At 34.0% G+C, this 25,537-nt stretch overlaps 1 protein-coding gene across 4 annotated transcripts in view; it reads left to right on the plus strand.

Annotated features, from left to right (window-relative positions):
• The window catches only part of Slc4a10 (solute carrier family 4 member 10), a 98,837-nt gene that overhangs the window by 21,063 nt on the left and 52,237 nt on the right, over nt 1-25,537 (plus strand). For all 4 annotated transcript variants that reach the window (XM_026393104.2, XM_077798535.1, XM_026393105.2 and 1 more), the window contains 5 exons: nt 7,511-7,657; nt 13,437-13,537; nt 16,469-16,643; nt 17,237-17,370; nt 17,757-18,002. In XM_026393104.2, coding sequence (XP_026248889.2) covers nt 7,511-7,657; nt 13,437-13,537; nt 16,469-16,643; nt 17,237-17,370; nt 17,757-18,002 — 803 coding nt within the window. The remainder of the gene's footprint in view (nt 1-7,510; nt 7,658-13,436; nt 13,538-16,468; nt 16,644-17,236; nt 17,371-17,756; nt 18,003-25,537) is intronic.

Raw genomic sequence — 25,537 nt, forward strand, 5'->3', positions numbered from 1 at the left:
GTCTCTATGTCTTCCCATTTTCTGTTATCAATGACATCTGACATTGGATTTAGGGCCCACCTAGGTCTAGGATGACTTCATCTTGAGATCTTTACCTTTAAATTTAAATTTTATCTTGAGATTCTTACCTGTAAATTCTATCTTCAATAACCCTTATTTCTATTGGTAGAACTCTCTGAGAAAACTCATAGTATCTCAACTTTTAGTGTTTCCGAATTAATATTTTACAATATTGTTAAATAAATTATACTGTGATTTGTGTTTTATAAGTTAAGTGTATTATCACTTTCATGATATTTATTTCATGTTTTATTATGTTTTGGACAGCATTTCTCTCCATCTAAGACATTTAGGTCACTACATAAGAGAGTTGTGAGGTATGCCACATTTTATAATATGAGAGGAGTGTAGTATATCCTGAAAGGCTCAGGTATAGTCTTTTTAGTTCTCATCTTCCTTTTCCCCAAGTGTGAATCAAAGTTTTCTCAAGAGGAAAATGTTGGTTCTGAACAACAGGGAAACACTCATGCTTAATTTTAGATTTAGAATGAGATCAGAGAAAGGGCTTCCTCCAGTTTCCTTGATTGATGAGACTACCTAATTTGAGAACAAACATTAGCCATCTAATGAAGACTGGAAATGAATCCTTTAGACTTGAAAGTTTTGAATTTAGCTTTAGGAAAATTTGTAATTCTTTGTGTGTACTGGCATAAAGAAGCAGAAAGCCCAACAGAAAGTTACCCATAACCATAAGAATTATTAATTATACCAGGGCATGTAAATTGAATAGAATATTGATGGAATATGAAAAACCTGTTTGAATACATTTATTTATTTGTTTATTTTAGTGCTGGGAACCAAACCCCAGGTCTGACACATGTAAGGCTAGCATTTTACCACTGAGCAATATCCCCTGCTCTTAGTATGTTTAAAATACTTTTAAAAAGAAAAACAATGGGTTATTGTTCAAAGTCCAGGTGCTTATTTAATTGCTTTGAAGTCTATAATAATTTAATCATTAAGAATGAAACTGAATATGTTGATTTATAGAGTTAACTTGCTAAGAAAATGATTAGTTGTATTATATTATAAAACTGTAAATTCTGTGAAAGCAATAACAGCTGATTTTGCCAGAGATCAAATAAAGACTTGTTGAAGTGAACTTCATCCTTTTCTTTTTTCTCCTTTGTCTGTATTGGGAGGTTCTGATCGGTAGAACATATCTTTTATATTTTCAAATCCTTTTGTATTTTAGATCCCTGTGTCAGGGATCAATATTTTTTTTTTTGGAAAAGGACTATTTTTTTTGTATCTCTGTTATCATGTATATCTAAAAAGAATATTTTGATACTCTTTTCAACAAAACATTTATGAAAATTAAATTCCTAGTTATATGTTTGTTAAAAAAATAAAAAGAATGGGCTGGGGATGTGGCTCAAGCGGTAGCGCACTCGCCTGGCATGCATGTGGCCCGGGTTCAATCCTCAGCACCACATGCAAAGATGTTATGCCCGCCAATAACTAAAAAAAAAATAAATAAATATTAAAAATTCTCTCTCTCTTTCTCTAAAAAAAATAAAAATTAAAAATCTCTCTCTCTCTAAAAAAAATAAAAAATAAAAAGAACAAATAAAAAATTTAAAATGAATCAATATTGAATGTACAACTCATCCTGCCAATATCTTGAATTAATAATAATCACTTTCTTCATTGCTGTTGAGCTTTACTAGAGAATATCAAATGATTGTGCTTATCAGCATTGATGCCCATTTGTTCATCCCTTTACATTTGAAAATATTAAGAACCTGAAAAGCTATTATGTATATAGATATGTTGTTATGTATCATCATAGAACTTAAAACTGAGAAATTTAAAAAACATTCATTTTAAAATCTATTTTAAAATAATAGTAAAGCCATTATATATTAACATAACAGTTTTATGAAAACCACAGCAAACGGAAAACCCAAAGTATTTTCTACTAAAAATGGTACATTTTTTCCTTTTTTGTTCTGGATTTTCAAACTAACAGTTTTCTTTCTTTCTTAGATCTCAAATCAACACTGGCTCTGTGCAGTCAGCAAACATGCCCAACACATGGTAGCTACTTAAAATATATGTATGAAATGAATATCCTGGTCTCTCCTATCCTAAAAGTAAATGTCTTACTGCTTAATAGTTTCTAGCATTGAGGAAGTGTTGTCAAAATCTGACTCTTGAGAGTTTTGAAACAGCAGTGTGTACTTGGTCATGAATATTTTAGCTTCATCTAACGTATTGCAGTCTGATATTTGCTACTAACACTCTCCTGAAACTGCTCCCAGTCAGGTCACCATTTACAAATATACTATTGAATGTTCATAATGATGTTGAATACCACTTTTTTCTTGTTTTATATTTCCCCCATGAAAAGGAGTTAAAATTTATTGTATGCTTTGTTTTGATACTAAATGTCTGAAATGTTACTGTTTACCCCAAGGTTATCAATTATCCTGCCACATTGTGTTTATTGAGCTTTCATATGTTTTTTTCAGCATATCTGGGATTGCTTTATGTGTGATATGTGGATAGAAATATAGTTTCATTTTAGATAGATTAGCAATTGGCTCAGTACCATTAATTGACTAGTGTGTCATTTTATTTTTTGCAATCCCTGCCTTTAAAAAAAAATCTACTTTGATGCTAATGTCACACTGTTTTACATATAACAGCCTTATAAAGAGTTTTGAACTCTAGTAAAACCAGTCTCTGTGTTCCTCATTAATTCCTTTGATAAGTATGTATTGGATAAATATTTATCAGGCATTCTGACAGAGATGGTGGGTGAACTAAAAGATAGAAGTGAACAAAATGGATAGAAGTGAACAAAATGGATAAAGCCTTTTCTTTTATTAAGCCAATGGTCTAGTGGAAAGACAGACCAACATAGAACTAAAACATAAGGCATATGGAGGTAAACACTATGGAGGGAGGGACGGGAGATAGAATTGGGTGGAAAGTGGCACCAGTTTAAATGGTCAGAGAAGAACTTACTAAAGAGACATTTCAACCAAGAACCTAAAGGAGGAAAGAGAGCAGCCTGTACAGACAGCTATGGGAAGAGTGTTTCAAGAAAAAAATAAACAATGGCAAAGGCTTTGAGGAAAGAGTGTTTCTGAAATAACAAGTGAAAGCAAGGAGGACAAAATGGCTGGGAAGGAGTGAGGAAGGTAAAGAGCAGCAGGCGTGAAGTCAGGAGGGCAGCTGGGGCAGTCTGCATGGGCATTTGTGGGTCATTACAAGGACACTGAGTTGGGAAGCTAATGGAGTGTTTTGAGTAGAGAATTGTATTTTGTAGTCATCCTTGACTCCTCTAGCTCTTTAACACCCTAAATACAATCTGTCAGTAAAGCTTCCTGGTTGTGCTTTCACAGTGTAAAAGCACAGAATCCCACTACTTCCCACTTTCTGCTCTATTATAGTCTAGTTTTCATCATCACTTGGTCCATGTCACTGTTATTATTCTTTTATTGAAAGAGCCTCCTTACTATTTTTTCTGTACTTGTTTCACTTCATTTTCTTATCAATACAAAAACTAGAGTAATCCCTCCTCTGTTAGAGACCCTTGAGTGAGTGGTTCCCTATGTCACTGAGTCAAAGTTCCTAAGTTGACCTACAAAGTCCTGCAGGGCTTTAAAAAATATTTTTGTTATTATTATTATTTTTTATTATTATTATTATTATTATTATTACTCTGGGGACTGAACCAGGGTCATTCTACCACTGAGCTACATCTCTAGTTCTTTTTATTTTATTTCATTATTTTGAGGATCTTGCCTTTGCCAGTTGAAACTGGCCTTGAACTTGTGATCTTCCTGCTTCAGCCTAGCTGGGATTAAGGCATGTGCCACCATGCCCCTGCTAATCCTGCAGGACTTTGCCTCTTCCACTTTATGTCTCAGTCTTACTACTTCCCTCTTGCTTTTATCAGCCCCAAGAATTGGCCTCTTTGTTGCTTCTTAAAAAAATGACATGAATGGTCTACACTTGCAGGTCCCTCTGCCAAGAAAGTCTTGTTCCCAATAGCTACACAGTCTGCACTCTTCGGGTCTTTGCTGTAATAGCTATTGATTGAAACCTTCCTTAACACTCTTTTTAAAAATTTCAGCATTGCCTAGTCATTTCCTTATTCCCCTTTGCTGTTTGTCCACAGCACTTGCCATTATCCATCAAAATTTGTTTATGTTATTTATTTTCCTTCTCCCCCTCACTAGAATTTAAACTCCATACAACAAGGATTTTTATTGGTTTATTCACCTAACACCTAAAGAGTTCGGATAAATCTTTATTGAATGAAATTTCAGAGTTTGTTTGAAAAGCTAAAACAGACATTAAATTACTAAATACACAGTTAAAAATGAATTCTACTAGATCATTATAATTACAGAGAAAGCTATCAAGAAGGAAGAAGTATTATGAGAGTATTAAAAAAAATGTCTAATTTTGTCTGAGAAGGGATCAAGAAAGGCTTATCTGAGAAGTCAGATGTGTGTGTGTGCCCTTAGATCTGTTAGACAAAAAGAAGGAAGATGAGCAATTCAAAGTAATTAAGTTACTTGGGAAATTGGCACATATTGTTTATAATTTAAAATCAAATAAAGAGTAGTGTCTATCTTTGAGGAGTTTTAAATAATAGGAAATCAGCTGCTTTGGACATTCATCTGTCTAAAGCAGGATATAGGATCATGTGACCTCTTGAAGCAATTTTTTAATTGAGTGAGATCACATAAAGAAAGATCTCAAGAGAGCTGACAGTAGCAAGAAAAGAAAGAAGAGCAGACAAACTCTCATTAAAGATTATGAACATTTGCAATTTATAAGTGTTCAGATTGGATTTCAGGGCCAGGTAAAGATCTTTATGTGTGAGTATTTGTAACTTATACAAGCACTTTGAGTTGAGAAACAAAATAATAGTCTGAGCCATAAAAACAGTGTCTTGGGGCAAGGAACTCTGTGTTTTTATATTTTAAAAATCTCTTTCTCAAAATATAGCTAAGCCCTTTATATAACTTGATGTTTTCATATTACACTAAGTGAAGACTATATATTTATCACACCAATGATGTTTTGTGAAGTGTTATTAGATGAAAAGTCAAGAAATCGCCTTTAAAACTGATCAGGATCATCCAGTCAGCAGTTTAGATTGAGTGTCCAACCAGAAATTGAAACAAATGGTCTGAAAGTGAAATAGAATATTTGAAGTAGAATTTTCTTTTCTTTTCTTTTTTATATAGTGTGTAGCTTTACAGATTGGATTTTTTCACTAAATAGTATTCATTTAAATTTCTTACCTGTCTTTTGGGAACATGATATTTCTTTTGAGCACTGAATAATATTTTATTGTCTAAATGCATTACAATTTACCTATTTACCTACTTAAGGACATCTTGGTAGCTTCCAAGTTTTTGAAATTAGGAATAAAGTTGTTATAAACATCTTTGTGCTGTTTTGTGCAAATAAAAGTTTTGAATTTATTTAGGTCAATACAAAGAAGCGCAATTGCTGGGTCATGTGTAAAAGCATGATTAGTTTCTTAAGGAAGTGTGCCACATGGCTCCAAAGGTAGCTGGACCATTTTACATTTCAAACATTGATTGAAATTGCTTGTAGTTCCACATCCTTGCCAGTATTTAATGTTTTGGAGTTTAACCACTCTGGAGTGTATATAGTGGTATACCATTGTTTAAGTTTGCAATTTTTTAATGTCAAACATTTTCTCATTTGCTCATCTGTCATCTGTATGTATCCGTACTAAGGCACTTGCTCAGATGCTTGCCCATTTTTAGGCTGTTTTCTTATTGTTGAGTTTTAAGAGTTCTTATATAGTTTACACAATAGTCCTTATTGAATTATGTTCTTTGCAAATGTTTTCTATCAGTCTGTGGTTTGTCTTCTCTGTTTTCTGATAGTATATTTAAAAAATACTGAATTCTTTTTTTAATATATGACAGCAGAATGCATTAAATTCTTGTTACACATCTAGAGCACAATTTTTCATATCTCTGGTTGTATACAAAGTATATTCACACCAATTCGTGTATTCATACATGTACTTTGGATAATAATGATGATCAGATTGCACCATCATTTCTAACCCCTCCTCCCTCCCTTCCCCTCCAATCCCTCTGCCCTATCTAGAGTTCATCTATTCCTCCCATGTTCCCTGTCCCTATCCCACTATGAATCAGCCTCCTTACATCAAAGAAAACATTTGGCATTTGGTTGTTTTTTTTTTTTTTTTTGGATTGACTAACTTCAGGTCTTTGCTGTAATAGCTACTGACTGAAACCTTCCTTAATACTCTTTTAAAAATTTCAGCATCCCCTAGTCATTTCCTTATTCCCCTTTGCTGTTTGTCCACAGCACTTGCCATTGAATAGCATTAAATATTTAGTCACTTTAATACATACCAGGAAAAAATAATATAGGAATCCCTAGCCTCAAATATTCTGGTTTTTTTTCATGTATAAAATGCAAAAATTTATCAGAAGTGTTTATCTTATTTTTAGTGTAAATGAATATGTCCAGTTTCTCCTTATTTTTTTCTTTTCTCACTTGTATTGAGTGTATTGTCCTGTATGTCAGTCAGGAGGAGCTTGGTTATGCTGAGGGAAAAGCCAACTAAAATCTTAGTGTCTTAAAACAGCAGACATTAAATGGTGCTGAATGGCCATTACAGGCTCTGCTGATTAGTCACTCTGGCACTCAGGCTCATAGAAACTCAACCTGGACCTGTGTTTTTCAGTTCCTAATCAGACAGAGGTAATGCAATATGTCACACACTGGTGCTTATAACTTCTAGTCAAAGGTGACATATGTGCACCTAAATTGACCACACCTAATCCAATGACAAGAAGACAAAAAAGTCTAATCCTACCATGTGTCTCAAAGAGGGCTTGGAAGATCTGTGAACAGCCAAAATGACTGCACATGTATGGGCAGGCTGAAAATATAACTCATTCTTTGAATGGAAAATAGTTTCTGTATTTTTAAAGTATACAGCCAGAAAGTACTAATTTATAACATTATTATTTTCAAAATTGAATAAAATTAACCTTTTAAATTAGTTTATGTATATCAGGATATAATTATAATATTTCTAATACAGTTTACAGATTTTATTCTCTATTTTTAAGCAAGGACTTTTCCACCAGGTTTGACTTACCCACATATAAATAAACTTTATGTAGCTTAAATTTTTAACTCTAGTTTAATGAGTTTTCATTTGTTTTCCTTTTCCTTTCCCTTACTCGTCACCTCCAGAAATTTTACCATTCACACTAGCATCCAGAGAAAAATAGTGTGGAATCTGTGTGGAATCATAAAATAATGTATAATATTTTACATTAGAGTGAGAGCTGCCTATTTCTTCAAAATGTTATAATCACAAGTGGGATCCTGGGAAATGAAAATACTGAAATCATTAAGATGTTTATAATTTTTAAACTACAAGTGGTATTTCCTTCTACAGGTCTTTCATGATGTTGCTTACAAAGCCAAAGATCGCAATGACTTGGTATCAGGGATCGATGAATTTCTGGATCAGGTTACAGTTCTCCCTCCTGGAGAATGGGACCCCAGCATTCGAATAGAGCCTCCCAAGAATGTTCCTTCACAGGTATGTATGTTTGAAAACACTCTTTAAAATGTCATTATTTTGTTTTCCTTTAAATATATGACCTAAAATTATATAACCCTTCAGAAAGATTCAAATGGTTTAAATTATTACCTCTAAGATAACTGAAGTATGAATTTACAAAAGCTTTCTTGATACTATTCTGCAGAAATTTGGCATTTCGATGACAAGCCACTAAATCAGTCTCATGCTCCTGGAAAGGGATTTGACATGGGAAGAAAATTAAAATTTTAATGACAACATAAAATATGGCCTGGGATAAAGCTTACTAGAGTCCTTTGGGGTTCTGGATTCATTACTTTGAATTTGGCAATTATAAGGAAAATTTCAAGGCATGGCTTAATGATTTTATACAGAAAACTTCCTGTTACTACTAGCCACAGTGAAAATTGAGAAGAATTTTTTAGTGTAATTCTTATATTTGTATTACTTTTATGTAGATTTGTGGTATAAAAGTTGTAAAATTTTTGCCTATAAAATTTGAATATGTATTTTATCCATCATCCATTCCAGAAAGATATTGCTATTGTTTGGGTCATTTTTTTTATTATAGGCATGACTGTTGAGAGTGGTAGCCAAATGTTTACAAGTCTCCCTCCTCATATTGCCACCTATTGGGCATAAGCCTTTCAAATGACCCCAACAATATCCTTTTTCTCTGCCTTGCCTTTGGTTCTTGCCCTGAGGGAGTCCCGCCTGGTCTGACTTGCTGCTCTGGTTCAAGTGACAGATGGCCTGAATGACACAATCTTGGGTTAGTCAGAATTGGGCAAATGAGCAGGTGTATCACTCAACAATGAATATGTATAAAGGTCATCTTGATTTTATTATCAATTTAAAGAAAATATATTAATATTTTATCCCTATATTTTTATTCCGAAGTCATTCTATAATTATTAAAGACAATTAACTTTCCTTTACAATACCATTTTTATGATTTTATAACTGTTATTACATAGTTTCAGTTGCTCTACTACTAAAATAAAAGCAGTTTCTTAAGTAATAATTGTAAGGATTGCCTTTTTCTGTGTTGTATACATCTTCCCACTAATGATTTGGGAAAGGCAAGATTATGCTCTCTGGGTTAATTAAAAAAAAACTCTTTAATTGATGTCATTTGGATAAATTCGGTGAAAATATAAAAGCATGGAAAATGTGACTTTAAAAGTCACTGTAACACCAGTTAGTTACTCAAACATTAAAGTTGAAGTAAAATGTTTTATTAAAATACCCTGTTTTTGAAGAATGATGTGTTTGAGGCAAGTCAAGAATGGGAGGTCTGTACTTTCCATTATTTGTATGAGAAAATACAAATTAATTAGTAAATTCTGAGTATTGAGAGGCAAAAGTTCAAAGAACATTGAATTAAGAATCCAGACATCTGGGTTCTGCCATTATTCATTTGTCTGACCTTGAACAAATACTTTATTTTCTGATCTTCTGTTATCAGTGCTGCCCAGCAGAACTTTCTGCAATGATGGAAATGTTCTAAATCTATGCTACCAAATAACCAAGCCATTATTAAGCACTAAAATTGTAGCTCCTGCAACTGAAGAACAGAATTTTTATTTAATTTAACTTAAATTCATATAGACATGTGGTTAGTGGCTAACATATTACACAGCAAAATTCTATATAATGAGTTTGAATCAGAAATACTCTGAATGCTTCATTTCAATGTTAATATTTTCAAAGGCATGTTTATGTAATAATATGAATCTGTGTTTTCTTCTATTAGATGTAGTAACATGAATGAACATATATTAAGCACCCTGACTTCATACTCATTCAGATAATATTTTCCCTGATGGCAAAAAATTCTATAGTTTTTATTCTTTTGAAATGTGCAAATCACAGCATCTTAAATACTTTTTTCATTCAGTTAAAAGAAGAATAACCTGCCACCTCAAAGAATAACCCTGAAAATATTCATTAGAACTTTGTGTTAGTCATTCTAATGATTCCCTTTTATGTACCCAAAACTTTTGTATTTTCTCATGCCACATACTTGCTTGTCAAAATCACAATCCTGTGAGAATCTTTACTTTGTATCTGTGCAATATAGCTGAAGCTGAAGGAAAATGTATAATTGCATTGACAGTTCTTACATTATTTCAAGACCACAACCTCAATAGGACTGTTAATGTTGCAAGTTTATCATACTTGTCTTCTCAAGTCCAATCTTTCTCTTTAGATGATGATTTTACAACTGTTCTCTCCTCAAACCTTCACCATATCTTTCCTGACCCTTGCTCTCATATGTTGACTTGCTTTTTCCTGAGAAATTCAAGAAAACCAAAAAGGATTTTCCAATGACTCCTGCCATCACACTTAACCTGTATGCCAGCAGTTGTATCCACAAGTGCTGCCATCTTACATATTACTCCTGGGGAACTATTTGAAGCCAGCCTTTTACTTGTGCATTAGATCCTATCTCTTCACATCTATTCAAGGACATTACCAATATCTTTCTTCTATATCATGAATTATTTTGTTCTGTGTTACATCGTTTTATTAGCATACAGTATACTGTTAACTTGCCAATCTTAAAAAAATAACTATTGATACCACTTACCACTACCTCTGCCAGTAAGTCACATTTCTTGTTTATCTTTGCAACAGAATGTCACAGAAGAATTCTTTGTACCAACTGCCTGAAATTCCTCTCCTCCAAGTCTCTCTCAACATCTACTCCAATAAAACTCTTGCCCCCTGCTGCCCTGACTTCACTTAAATACTTAACATGATGGTCACCAATGATCTCCATAATGCTAAATCCCATGGTCAACTCTCAGTCCACATTTTATTTAACCTATCAACTAATAGGATTTGACAGAGTTGATCATGATTTTTTTCCCTTGGCAGATTTGCTTGACTCCCCAATCATCACACTCTTAGTTTCCTACAATCCCATTGATTACTCCTTCTCAGACCCCTTCTGTTTCTTCTTCTGATTTTTTTTTTTATGTTGAAATGACATAAGGCTCAGACTTTAATCATCTTCTCTTTTCTGTCTACATTCTCATGAGGATATCATCTTATCTTAGAGTCTTAAACTTTCCTGAAATTCATTTTCCACCCTGCACTTGAGTGTTATTATCCAAATGCCTATCATGTGACTCTACTTCAGTGTCTTCTATATATCTACAGGTTAACATGTTGAAAGTTTGAACTGATTTTTCCATTGTCAGGTTTCTATACCTATATACATCTTTGCATTTATGATCTTAGAAAAAGACTATATAATGTTTCCCAAAGTATATAAAAATCACTGATATTTTCTCAGAACTTGTTGCATTCATCCTTAGCATTGATCAGGCTAAAATCATCAGTTCTTTTTTTCTTATACCAGACTTCTATTCTGTCAGGAAATTCTATTGCCTTAACATTCAACATTTATCCATAATTATGTTATTTTTCACTACTACTACTGCTACAACCCTGGTTCATCCTGCCATCATCTCCTGGATTACTGAAATAACCTCCTAACTAGTTGGCTCATTGTTTCATCCCTGGGCTTCTAGAAACTGTTCTTGACATAGCAGCCAAAGTAACTTAAGTTCTGTTATGCCACTCCTTTCCTCAAATGTTCATTTCACTGAGAATAAGAATAAGATAAGAGCCAGATCCTTACAATGGACAATAATATACACTATCTGGCTTCTCTTTACATCTGAAATGTCTTTCTGCCACTTTTTTCTTTTCTCATTTCTGTCAACCAACAAGATCTCCTTGCTCCTGTTCTTCAAGCTCTCCAGCCACTCTCCCCATTATGACTGCCCCACTGGCTGTTCTTTTTATCTGGATATCTCCTGGTTATCTCATGGCCAATGCCCTTATCTCCTTCAGGTTCTTCACAAATGAGCCTTTGTCACCAAGCCTGCCTGACCCCTCTACTTATTATAGCCAAACTTTCACCTACCCACCACATACCTCAGACCCCCCCAACTCTGCCCTATATGTTTCTTCTTCCATAGCTCTTGCTTTCTAACACACAGTAGAATTTATTTACTCATTTAATTTTTTGTCTGCCTTTCCATAAGAATATAAGCTCCATAGACTCAATTTATCCACTGGTATATTCCAAGGGCCTAGCATATTTTTGAAATATCAAAATACTTCTGTTTCAGATCATTTAACATTTTCTATATTTCCTTCAGAATAAGTATTGGTATTATTCATACACATTACATTTTTTCAAATGTCATTTTCCTTTCTCTTTGAGGAAACATGTACTTTAGAATTATTAATATCTTTCATGATTTATCATTTATTTTCATCAATGTATGCCTTTTTAAAAACTGTAAAACGATGATTTAACTTATCCAGAAGGGATAGTTTTCCCAGAAGACCAAATATTATCACTTGCTTTCTAATACTGGTAGGTGCTATGGAAAATTTCCCTAGATAATTAGGAAGTAGATCTTGAGGACCACTTTTACATCCCTTTGTTCTGTATTATATCTTTTTTTATTACCATATAACATACTATCAACTCGATAATCTTAAATGTATCCTATTTACCTGACATTTTCATCAGTTGATAGATATTTTATATTCATACTTTAGTCTCATTGTATCTACTCACATGCCCAGGGAAAATGTAAAAATATTAAGCAATGAACTGTTCTCTATTGTGCTCATTACAAAAATCTGTTTTTCTCATGTTTTAAACATGAACCATTCTAAATTTCCCATTGTGCATAGACCAGTTGATAAGTCACTTTTGTGCTTCACATTTATACTATTTTGGAATGGCATTCAAGTACAATTTTTAATTGTACCACTTAATTTTTTAAACTATCTTTTCAAGTGCTTTTGAACTCATTGGTGTACTGTACATGGTGGGATTATGTATAGGGCTTTCCAGTTTTTTTTTTAAATTTCTCTCCCTGAAAAAGGGAGAGAAAATAACAAGGGAAAATAACACATAAACTTCCATTAATTTGTCACTGGTTCAATTAGATGCTTTCTTTTATAATAATGTTTGGGTATATGAATCAGAAAGCCTTATCAATTATTCCTTGGGTACAAAGATATTAGCTGTAATTAAGGAGGGAAATACAATGTAAAATTAACAGATAGTAGTGTTTATTGAACAAACTATGCCATGCATAGAACACCACCATGCCTAACACCTTCTTACTCTAGCCTACCCCATCAACCTGTCTTTCTCTTTTTCCAGTATTTCACTTTTCTTTGTAGCTCCTATATTTACCTCATGTTACAAGTTTATTGTATACCCATCAATAGAATGCTTTTTATTTTAGTTTTTTCCTTCATCTGCCTCCTCTACCTTTGTCTCCTTCTTTTCTCTCTTTCTCTTTTATGGTCTGGGGATCAAACCCAGGAAAATGGGCATGCTAGGTGAGTGTTTTACCCCTGAGCTATATCCATAGCTCTTAGGATGTCTTTTCTTGCTTACCTTTGCAACTCTAGCGTTAATAACAATGAATGACACACATTAGGCACAGAACATACATTAATGGAAAGAATAAATAAATAAATGCCCATTACCTCATTTAATTCTCTCAGCGATACTATAAGATAGGTATTATTGTTACCACCAATAAATAGAGGAGGGAACTAAATCTTTAGGAGGCTAGATAACTTTTCAGAGGTCAAAAAGACTATAAGTTATACAACCTGTGTTCTTAGACACTCTGCTTATTCCTTCAAGAAAAAAAGTACTGTTATTTGCAATTAACACCTGGAATTAAAACAAAACAAAACAAACAACAAAAACAAAAACTTCCTGCAGGAAAAGAGGAAGATTCCTGCTGTACCAAATGGAACAGCAGCTCATGGGGAACCTGAGCCTCACGGGGGACATAATGGACCTGAACTCCAGCGAACTGGAAGGTGAGTGAAAATCACTTGTATGGGACTTCAAGGAGCAAAAGACATATCATTCTTGTCTCTCAGGAATTGTTATTTTGAGATCTAATTTATTTCATACTTTTAGTACTATTTGGGGGTGAAAATGTCAATTATTTGATTTCTCTGAAGTTACTAATGATTATCATTAGTGTTAAATCAGAACAATGGATACACCATCTCATTTTATCTTACCTAATCTTTCATATGTGCATATGCATTCACAGATCCTGTGAATGAATAAGAAAACTGTCAATTGACTCTTCCAAAAGAGCTTGTTGAAAGCTTCAAGTTCAAGATGGAAATGAAACTAAATACCAATAATTCAGTCTTGTAGACCTTATCTCATTAAATGCAAGCAGGATGTATATAATGGTACTTGTTATTTTTATGGCTGTGATTTGAAAGAGCTATATGATTTATTTTTCTAATCACACATCTTTGAAGAGATGAAAGCTTCAATTTATTTCATAAAATGGTGCTTTATGTTTTTTTGACAGCTTGTCTCTCTCCAAGCAATGTGTGAGCAGAAAATCAGAAACCCTTGGGTGGGTCTGTCTTCAGGGAATTTGTGTGTACAGCCTCCACTATAATTAAAGGCAATTGCAAAGGCCCCACAGGACTGGTGCCCCCGCCCCTCAAGGCCATTTTCTGTACTGCTTGCAATGTGTCCTCTAAGCTGGCTTTCCAGTTCCTGACGACTCTGTGCATCTTAATTCTCTTGTGTTCTTTCCCTTCATCTATGTTTTGTCTCTGAGGAAATGTCCTTTAACATCTTCCTTAGGCTCGATACCTAATTTGAGAGGGTTTAATTTTTTTTCTTTCTCCCATCAGTGGAAGCTTTGTAACTCATTCTGTTCACTTTCATACTTTCAAATGCAGTCCTTTTATTTTTGGTGGTATTTTTTTCTTTCTCTCTCAGGTGTAACATACCACTTAGCTTAGATTTTTTTCGAGTTCACTTTTCCTTACTGCTTCCTAAATCCTCCCAGGTCACCAATATCCGGTATCTTCGCTTCTCCAGAGTTCTTCCACAGATTCTGTTGCTGACATGACTTGAAGTATCCATTACTCATCTGCTCTCCTGGAGTTGCTGGTGTACATCTGGGCTGCTCTTGCACTGTTCTCTGTAATGAATTCCCACTTCCGGATTTAGATTTTTAATGCTAAAAGCACATTTATTACAGTTATTTAATAGCTAGTCAGACTAATGTATGCTCTAATAAGTAATTAATTAGAAGCAAATGGTATAATATAAATAGCTATAAATAATATCAAATAGCCATATATTAATTACTAATTAATAGCTTATAACCACCTCAAATTCTTTTTTGGGATTAGGTAGCATATAAATCATAAATGAATGCATAGTCTAGTAGAGTAACGCTGTTTGAACTGTGACTTAACAAAGAATTCAGAAATTTTAAAAAATTATTCAAAATTAAATATGCATATATTTTGACAGACACAGGCAGAGGAACCTAAGGTGAGCTTTTTATGTGTATAAATTTCACAGACAAGCTTCTCTGAGTTTCCAATGTCCTTTTTTTTTTTCAATTAAAACTTTATTCTTTTCAACCCTCTTCTGATGGAAGAAATCACTAGGAAAGCAGTAATTCTGTGTTCACATAATCATAAAATAGTTATTAATATGAAACTATTTGTTTACATCAGGTCAAGGAAGTTAGAGAAAATAGTCAAATTTTCAGTAATTCTGAATATATACATCTTCCAAGGCCAACTAGAATTTACTTCTCAAGAGAACAATTACTTTTGAGATGATTCTAAGACTGCCAAATGAATAATCCTATTCATAAAATGAATAACAAAAGTTTGACATTTTTGTATGATCCAAGTATATTTAGCATACTGACATAACTTTGGAATATAATGAGGTTTTTCACCATAAATTTTCATGTGGGAACTTCAATGTGGTTTTACTCAGTTGACTATCACATCTTTATTCCATGAAGCACACAGATCTTTCAGCAATCAATGTTAAGTCTGAATATCATTATTAAATTTCAAAGAATTAAAATACCTAACATTAATGTTTATTAGTGTTCTCATTCCTAATAGAGTAAAAAATATAGTTCTCAAACTTTAAGCATCATTTCATAATTTAATAGTCCCTTGCCAAAATTTTTTTATTAAGTGTTCCAGTGTGGGTTTGGGGTATATTTGTATGGAATTATACCTACTGGGATCTTGATAGATGTTGGGACATGTTCAGGCAATAGTGGATCAAAATTATATTTATCCAATTCAGTTATTATCAGTTTGTCCTTTAGTTTCCTAAAAATACCAACAACCCTTGAATCTATCTGTCTCTATTAAGTATTGCTGTTATGCACAACACAAGGCCATTTAGATGTCTGTTTGAAACATTATGTGGTGAGGGACTTTTTATTTTTATTTTTTTCCAGAGAGACTAGGTAAGTGAAGCCATGGTAAAACGCTGCATTTTCTCTCTAATGTGATGTTCAGTATTGGTGTGTACAAAAGTCAGTTAACCCTCCCTCCCTTCACTTCTGTTATGTTAAGTGGAATGTAAGCAATTACAAAATATTGCCAATGTTTGAGAGTGGTAGGCCTGAGTTTAGAATGGAGTAGGTTGATATAGAAATGGCACAGAGAGTAGAGTAATCCTTGAATCCCAATATTTGAATGTTGATTGATGAATAGCCTTGAAAGAGTCTTGGATTTTGACACCGTATTTGGTTAAGAATTGAGATAACATAGTGGTGCAAAGCCATCCCTATAGATCATGATAACATAACGTAGCAGGTTATTGTGGGTCTCAACTCTGCTGATGGAAAACGTATACTGTGGCCTGGCAACAAAGCAAGTGAGCACTTCTATAATTTTTTTTTTATATATTTGGGTTTCACTATTGTGTTTTCCCCCATGTCCTAGGATTTTTGGGGGACTTATCTTAGATATCAAAAGAAAAGCTCCATTCTTCTGGAGTGACTTCAGAGATGCTTTCAGCCTGCAGTGCTTAGCATCTTTTCTGTTTCTCTACTGCGCCTGTATGTCTCCTGTCATCACATTTGGAGGACTGCTGGGGGAAGCAACTGAAGGTCGTATAGTATGTATTATGTTTTCTCTGAACTTTGAAACTTGATTTGTTTGTAAGATTGATAGTAAGATAAGTGAGCCTTTAATATTGGATTCTGTTATAAGGATAAATTTAAAGTGTGGTGTGACCGATAAAACTCATATATGACTTTTCTGGACAAGTAGTGGGGAACTGGTAAACTAGGAATAGTGTCTCTCAGAATAACTAATTCTGAGTCCTACATGAGATTTCTGTCTGATCCCCTTGATCCCTGTCCCCAGTACCAGGCCAGTTTTAAGCTCTGGTTCTTACCTCTCAAGTCCATTTCTAATATATCTGAGCCATGTTTCTGTCTAGACACTATTTCTAAATATGTTCAAACTTTCTGTGAGGTAAGAGACAAGTGAGGCAGGAAGGTAGAGAGGACACTTCCCATTTGTTACCATTCATTTTTGCCCCTCTTGGCTCATTCCCCTGCTCCTATCCTACCTTCTGCCCAGAGTTGCCAGGCTTCGAATAGTGAAGAAAAAAAGAATGAACCTGTGTATTTTAAACATTTCCTAACTAGTTTCAATGGCCACCTATACAGCTTAGGTAATGGAAACATTTATATCTTTACACAGAGTGCAATCGAATCTCTCTTTGGAGCATCCATGACCGGGATAGCCTATTCTCTCTTTGGTGGACAACCTCTTACCATATTAGGCAGTACAGGACCAGTTTTGGTGTTTGAAAAGATTTTGTTTAAATTTTGCAAGTAAGTGTTACATACTCTGACCCTCAGTCCCTCTCTTTTTCTTTACTGTGTTTATTCTTCCCCTAACATCAATTTTGAAGGTCTGTTGAGAAAGTTGGAAGCAGCTGAGTTGATCCAGTTTGTCATTTCTGTCTCAGTGGAAACAGAGGGAAAGTCAAAGGCTTATGCATATTGTTATATGATGTTAATAAAAACTAAGATTCAGTTCTAAGCACTGAAGAACCTCTTTTAGTTTTGTCCCTGAGTTGTTCCCTTTAGACAAAGTCTTGAGTTTCATTACTGGGGATATGAAGCTTATTGAATTAGGCTTATTTCTACTTATTTAAAATGGTGGCAGGCTGTAAAATGACCTTCTTCCCACTATTATTTCCTTTTGTTCCTCCTAGAGAATATGGGCTATCATACTTATCTTTAAGAGCCAGTATTGGACTTTGGACTGCAACATTATGTATCATACTTGTGGCCACTGATGCCAGTTCCCTCGTCTGCTATATCACCCGGTTTACTGAAGAAGCTTTTGCTTCTCTGATTTGTATCATTTTCATTTATGAGGCTCTAGAGAAGCTGTTTGAACTCAGTGAAGCATATCCAATCAACATGCATAATGATTTGGAACTGCTGACACAATATGCGTAAGTACCATTTGCCCTGTTGTCTGTGGAACTTTTCTTTTCACAAATATTGTCATTGTTATAAGAAATATGAGGAACTTACTCATCAGAAGCTATGCCTTAAATTGATTCATGACCTACATCCTGGACTTTCAGAGTTTAATAGGATTCTAAAAGTCAATTAATTAGTCACTCATCTGATTATTGAGTTTATTATACCATTTCTGCCAAGAATATCTTCTGAAATTTCTATTTCTCAAGTAGTCCCTAAAATAAGTAGATAAGAAAACAAGTCAATTTTAATTTACATTGATTTTGACTTTGGAAAATATGTGTTATTTTTGTTTTCTTTTAAGTTCTTTTCAATGTATTATAACATAGTAATGAAAATCTAAGATTTCAGACATAAAGCAATGAGGTAAAAGAAACTCACTGAATTTGTGTTAGGTTGATGTTTGAAAATATGATAAAAATGTAAGTGAAAATCACTGAAATGAAATATTGCAGTATATGGCATTCGTGGTAGAAATACTCCAGAATTACTCACTGAATTATATTATCGTTGAGGATTAAAGATGAGATTGCACCTATTGCTCTTTCTAGTTTTGTTATACCAGCAGTTGGAAATTTCTCAGATTGTTCCTGTAGAGTATATGTGGCCATTAAATAACTCTTTCATTTAATTCTAGAATTTTCGATTGCACTTATATATAGATTTGTATACAGCCAGTATTCGAAGCAATATATTATTTCTGAGACACTTATAACTTCTGCATCAATCACCAGTATTTTTCCTTTGAACTGCTTAGATGTGGCCTCAAGCTTCTTGAGTCTTTATTTACTACTAGTTGTTGAATGTTATAATTTTGTTAAGAATGATCTAATGATACAATTATCTAATGATACAGTGTTGAAAATAAAATGGTTCTTTAACTTTTTCTTGGTTTTTAGAGATAGATTAAACAATGAATGCATCCCTATTTTTAGACAAGAACCAAAGGGGTAATGTAAAATAACTTTCCAATAAAAATAAATAAAATAGTATGAATTAAGAAGGGAATAAGAGTAGGTATCTGGGACGCTCAGAAAGAGGCAGATTGTAAGAGCAATTAACCAGAACCAGGGATAAAATTGATACATGCCTTTTCATTTATCTTTACTTAAAAAGAGAGCAGTATACCTGATTTTAGTTATCTTTGTTGGGATATTAAATTCTTTCTGGTAGGATTTTTTCAAACTGATACATGACAGGTACTATGCTAGGTGCTGGGGAAATCATGAAAAAAGATATTCTGTCCTGCAGGAGTTTCCAGTTTACAAGGCACCAGAGACAGATAACATGATGAGATGAGTGCTGTGTTAAGACATTGGTGCAGAATGCCGTGGTACTACCTCAGAAGAGTATCTCACTCAGATTTGGGGTTCAGAAAAGCCTTTCTAGAGGAAGTCCATAGAATAAAAAAATCAATAGAGGTTAGAAAGAGCCGAGGAATAGGGCAGGAAAGTGGCTCAGACAGAGCGCGTGAATGTTCGAGATTCACTGAAGCTTTGAAATATTTGTCTGAAGTCAGATGGATAGTGGTAAAACACAAAACAAAATCCAGGTTTTATTACTTTGACATAATTTAGTACACCAGTCCTAAAAATGAACAAATTAGCACTCCAAAGAAATGATGTAGAACAAATAAAATGGGTAAAAGCAGAATGGTTTTATTTGAAGAGGTGGGAAGGCACCACTTACCCACCCTTCTGGCTGTTCTGTCAGCCTCAGTGGCAGCTTTTCAAGGACTTCAGACTGAGGGACCAGTTTAATATCCCCTTATCTAGAAAAGAGAAAGTTAGAAAAGAAGAATTGAGCCCTGGATAATGTTCACAGCTTGAGGGAAGAAGAATAAAAAAAAATTGTAAGTCAATAGATGAAAAAAAAGTAAGAAGAAGTATCAGAGATGTCAGCTAAAGAGAAAACCACGGGGTGAGGTCAGGTTGTAGAAGGCAAGAGACACAAATGGATGAAAAAATATTCAGATAGGACAGTGGCATGGAGATTAAACATAATAAGAAAAAGGATTTGAAAAGAGATCATTGTTAACATTAAGAAATAGTACTGGATTAAGAGAGGAGGCAGCACAAGAAGGCAGTGAAAGAAATTAAGAAGAGATTAGGTAGAGCCCAGGATGTAGGCACGTGCCTGTATTCCCAGTGGCTCAGGAGGCTGAGACAGGAGGATCAAAAGTTCAAGGCCAGCCTCAGCGACCCAGTGAAGTCTAAAGCAACTTTAGTGGGACCCTGTCTCAAAACAAAACAAAAACAGGAAGGGCTGGGGATGTAGCTCAGTGGTTAAGTGCCCTGGGATTAGATTCCCAGTACTAAAAACAAGAATAACAACAAAAAACAGAGGGATTAAGAAGTAAAGAATACATGCATAGGACATTTTGATGTCAAACAAAATGAGAAATAGAATGCCTTCTGGGAAGGACAATGTGATCAGTGACGGGAACTTCGTGATAGAAGAGTTAGAAAGTGAGGAAATAGAGATAACGGAAAGAAAGAGAGATGATGGAGAGAGAGTGAACAAACATGGGTGAAACTGTCCAGGAAGTCAAAAAGGCATGAGATTCAGACAAACGGTGGGGTTAAATAAGACAGATGTTCAGAAGATAATATGAGATGCAAAATAGCTTTATGTGTCTGTGGTCCCTGCCTATCCTGATATTCAGAAGAGGAGTGGGCTCCAATATTCATGTTATTTTCAACTCTGCTTTTTAAAAAGGGATCTTTATAAGTTAAAGTTTCACTTGGATCAGTGTGGGCATCTGAAATCTAAATATTTGAAGACTGAGCATGAATGGGTGCTGGTCTGCATCACATTGCCCCTCTCCATCAAAGTTAGGGAGGTGGAAGGAGTGGAGAGACTGGATAAACCTGAGGGGCAGTGAGATTTTCTTGTCATCTGGCACCTGAAATGTTTGTAGCAGAAGTAGAATAATAGGTCTCTCTGGGGAATGTTGTGCTGGCTGATACCCTCACTGTATTGGTTCCTAACTTTGGTTTTTATTCTGTGACTGCCTTGCTTCTGATTAAGAATGATGTCACACATGTGTCATTAGCAATTCATGTTCTGGACTGGACAGATTTTCATATTGTGTACATGCATTTGATCAGGAATTGCCATTACTTGCTTTCTGGAGAAGCAAAATCAATCTTTATTTTTGTTATGTATACATATATTTATTAGTATACTTTTAGTTATGTGCATTAAATAAAATACAAAAGTCATTGCTCATAACACCATTTTAATGTATTGCATACTTGCAGAAAACATTTAATGTTTCATGAAGTTCCTATTACACTTGTAGTTGCTTGCTTGTTCTGACCTTTTCATATTAATAAATTTTAAGTGTCATTATCCTAATGCCCATCTAAAGTTTCTGCTTCAGATGTTGTTGGATTCATGCTTTCACAAATTTTTTTAGAAAAAAATTATTAGAAAATGTTATAGCCTGGACATACTATATCTGAGATTGCAATTTTTGTAAACTGAATATACCTATAATTGTATATATAAGCTCTAATATGTCATATGTTTTATTGAGGTGTAAGATATTGGGGGGAAAAGCCATCATGTTCAGGATCTGCATTTCAGATATTCTTTGTAAATGGGCCTGCTATATGCAGATTTCCTTAAATTCATAGTTTACCAAACAAATAACAAAATGTTTTTGATTTGTAAAAAAAAATACTTTTCTAGTTCCTCTGGCATCTTAACCTCATAATGTGGTAATATGTAGACCTTACATTTGAAGATGCACACTTTCCTTTCATTGTGCCAAAAGCAAGTGTCAAGATAATCTATTTAGTTTTGAGAATATATATATATTATACCAGACGATCAAACTGAATATGTCAAGTTAGAAATAAGTAATGAGTTTAAGCGAATAATTTTTCTTCTTTGCTTTGATTTTTTCAGAAATGGCAAAAATAGAATAAAATGTTCTGCTTGTGTAAGATGAAATGTTCCTTCAGTGTATAATAATAATCTAAAGTTCTCAAATATGGCTAGTTAAAGAAAGATTAAGGATATATGGATGTTTTGCAAATGGTTGGGTCAAAGCAAAGTGCAAGGTCTATTACTCTAGTTTCCACATACATGTAGATTAGAGTTAAATAAAATATAACAATTATCAAGATGTCAAAGGAGTGATCTCACTACTATGTGATGTGCTATTTTTTTTCCTCTCTTGTTTTCTCCAATACTTTATTCAGCCCTCTACATAATCCAGGATAGTGATCTGTTTTGAATAAATGATGATATTTAATATCCTTTTTCTCTTCTCCAAGTAGATTTGAGTCTCCTGTAAAGTACAAAACATGTAACAATTTTATACCCCATAGTACTATTGACATGGTCAAGTGATGCTTAATACATATTTATTAACTAATCATGTTGCAAAATAATTGACATAACCTGGCCTGTCTTGTTGGACAAGTAAAGACAATTGTGCTAGTTTACATTATCTTTAGTATTATCATAAAGATTTCATCCAGAAACTTTGAATAAATTTGACAGATTATGAGATTCTTAATATGAAATAAAGATGTATAAACCTATATCAGAAAGTTAGTTCTGATTGAAAATTTGGACAAGGTGCCAATATGATGGAAAAATCATCTGGGAGAACCCAGTGAAGCAGGACTAAAATTTGCAGTACTTCAAAAACTGATCAGGGGGGCTGGGGATGTGGCTCAAGCGGCCCGGGTTCGATCCTCAGCACCACATACAAAGATGTTGTGTCCGCCAATAACTAATAAATAAATAAATATTAAAAAAAAAACTGATCAGGGATCGGGGAGAAAGAACATGAAAGAGAAGTTTTTATGGCTCATGGACCTTTTAGGACTTTAAAAATAAAAAGTAAAAAAATAAAGCATAAAGTACATTTAGGGTAACCTCTGCACTTCAACTTTCTAAAATCACATTTTTAGATGTATATCAACTAAATTAATTCAGAATTGTTTGCAGCATAATTTATAATTATATCTTTATGTGTTTGAGTAATGTCTATGTGCCTTCACTAGTTTGATCCCCATAATGGCAGGCCCAGGACTACTATGTGCACCTTTGCGTTCTCTACCTGCAAAACAATTAGCACATATGATATGAGCATGTTTATTCATGTTTTTACATTTCTGAACATGCTTCTTAAGGTTGATATGCATATTGACATAAAGTTTTTTCCCTCCAAAAAAGCTAAATTTAAGAAGGTTGATTATCTGATGCCTTAAAATCAAATAAATAAGTACACTGAGTAAACAAACCTCTAACAACCAACTTCATTCTTGATAGAACTTCAGGACTTCTTGCTCCTATCTAATTATGATTTAGTACACATTAATCAACATTTTGCCATCTCCCCACCATCCATACACACTCTACCTAGCCTCTGGTAACACTATTCTACTTTCCACTTCAATGACATCAACTGTTTCAGACTCCACATAAGAGTGAGATCAAGCAGTACTTGTCTCTTTCTATGCCTGGTTTATTTTACTTAACATAATGACCTTTAGTTCTATTCCTGTTGTCACAAAGAACTTTCTCTTTCATGGCTGAACAATATTCTATTGTATATACATATCACATTTTCTTTATCTATTCATTAGTTTATGGACACTTAAGTTGTCTTCATGTCTTGGCTCTTGTGGATCATGTTGTAATAATCATGGCAGTGCGTATGTCTTTTAGACAGACTGGTTTTATTTCTTTTTGATACATACCCAGTAGTGAGATTGTTGGATCATATGGTACTTGTGTTTTAGATTTTTCAAAGAACCTGCATATTGTTTTCTACAACATCTGTACTAATTTACCCTCTCATTTACTGTATGAAAGGATTCCTTTTTCTCCACATCAACTATTATTTTTAGTTTTTTTGATAATAGCCATTCTTACTGGGGTGAGATTACATCTCATTTTGGTTTTGTTTTGCATTTCCCTAATGATTTTTTACTGCTAAGAATTTTTCTTGTATCTATTTACATTTGTATTGTTTTCTTTGGGGAAAAAACATCTATTTAGATCTATTGTGCATTTTTCATTGGATTATGTGTTTGTTTCGATATTGAGTTGTTTGAGTTCTTTACTGGTATTAACATCTTGTCAGATGGGTAGTTTGCAAACATTTTTTCCCGTTCTATAGATTGTCTCTTCACTCTGTTGATTGTTTTTTTTGCTGCCCCAAAGCTTTTCAGATTGATGAATTCTATTTGTCTATTTTCGCTCTCATTTACTGTGCTTTGGTGATCTTATCCAAAAAACACTTGCCCATTTCCATACCCTGAAGCATTTCTCAGTTTTCTTCTAGGAGGTTCATAGTTTCAGGTCTGATATTTAGATATTTAGTTCATTTTGAGTTGGTTTTTTTCATATGATGAGGGATAGAGGTTCTAGTTACATTCTTTTGCATTAAGTATTACATGAACTCAATCTCATTTTAATAATAAATCTTGTTTCCAATAGCAGTGTATCCAGCAGAGTAGTTTATATTCACTGTTTCAGTGATACTGTCCCTAATGTTTTTTTTTTTTTTTTTGTCTATCCGCTTCCAGAAAGGTAGAATACTGATAGCCTTTGTCAAATTTATTCTTTAGATCCATTTTCAATTACTGTTTTCCTTTTTTTTTTTAAAGAGAGAGTGAGAGAGGAGAGAGAGAGATATATAGAGAGAATTTTTAATATTTATTTTTTAGTTCTCGGCGGACACAACATCTTTGTTGGTATGTGGTGCTGAGGATCGAACCCGGGCCGCATGCATGCCAGGCGAGCACGCTACCGCTTGAGCCACATCCCCAGCCCCACTGTTTTCCTTTTATATTACTATAGTTTTGAATTATAGATTTTAAATACAATTATCTACTAGTATTTCTTATTCTTGTTAAATATCAACAAAAAGGCAGTAATTTACATGAATATCCAATGTTGAAAGGAGAATGCTAAGCAGGAATCAGTGATTTCCTGATTTATTGCATAAATATATACTAAATGGCTAAAATATAGAACCATATTTTGGTAAGATGTGATGATGGTTCTCAGAGGTGACAGTCTATGAAGTACTGGCCCAATTTCTCTTTGCTTCTTGAAATGACCTAGATTTAAGGATATATTCTGAAATATTTAAAGTGAAATGGAATAATATTTTAATTTACATTAAAATACCTCAGCACAGACACTGTGAGAATGTGTATGTTAGTCCTGGGCAGCTATGCTCTGAACAATGTACAGCTAGTGTTAAAGCAGAAGCTGCACTCTAGCAAAAGCTCCTACAAACCCTGTGGCTGTTAGCCACATCTTAGCCAACAATGAGGTTCTGCTGAATGTCAAAAATGGATTTCTGTGGACATAATTACTGACTTGTTAGTCAGTATTACTGAAATGTACTGGTCAAATTAAAGGTAATCCAGATAACATGGATTGACTACGATATCCCTGCTCCTGCCAAAAAAGGATATAAAACTCTAGTTAGTAAATTGTGTAGTCTCAACTCCTACGGAGGGTACTC

The sequence above is a fragment of the Urocitellus parryii genome, chromosome 1 (assembly GCF_045843805.1).
Source record: "Urocitellus parryii isolate mUroPar1 chromosome 1, mUroPar1.hap1, whole genome shotgun sequence".
Classification (NCBI taxonomy): Eukaryota; Metazoa; Chordata; class Mammalia; order Rodentia; family Sciuridae; genus Urocitellus; species Urocitellus parryii.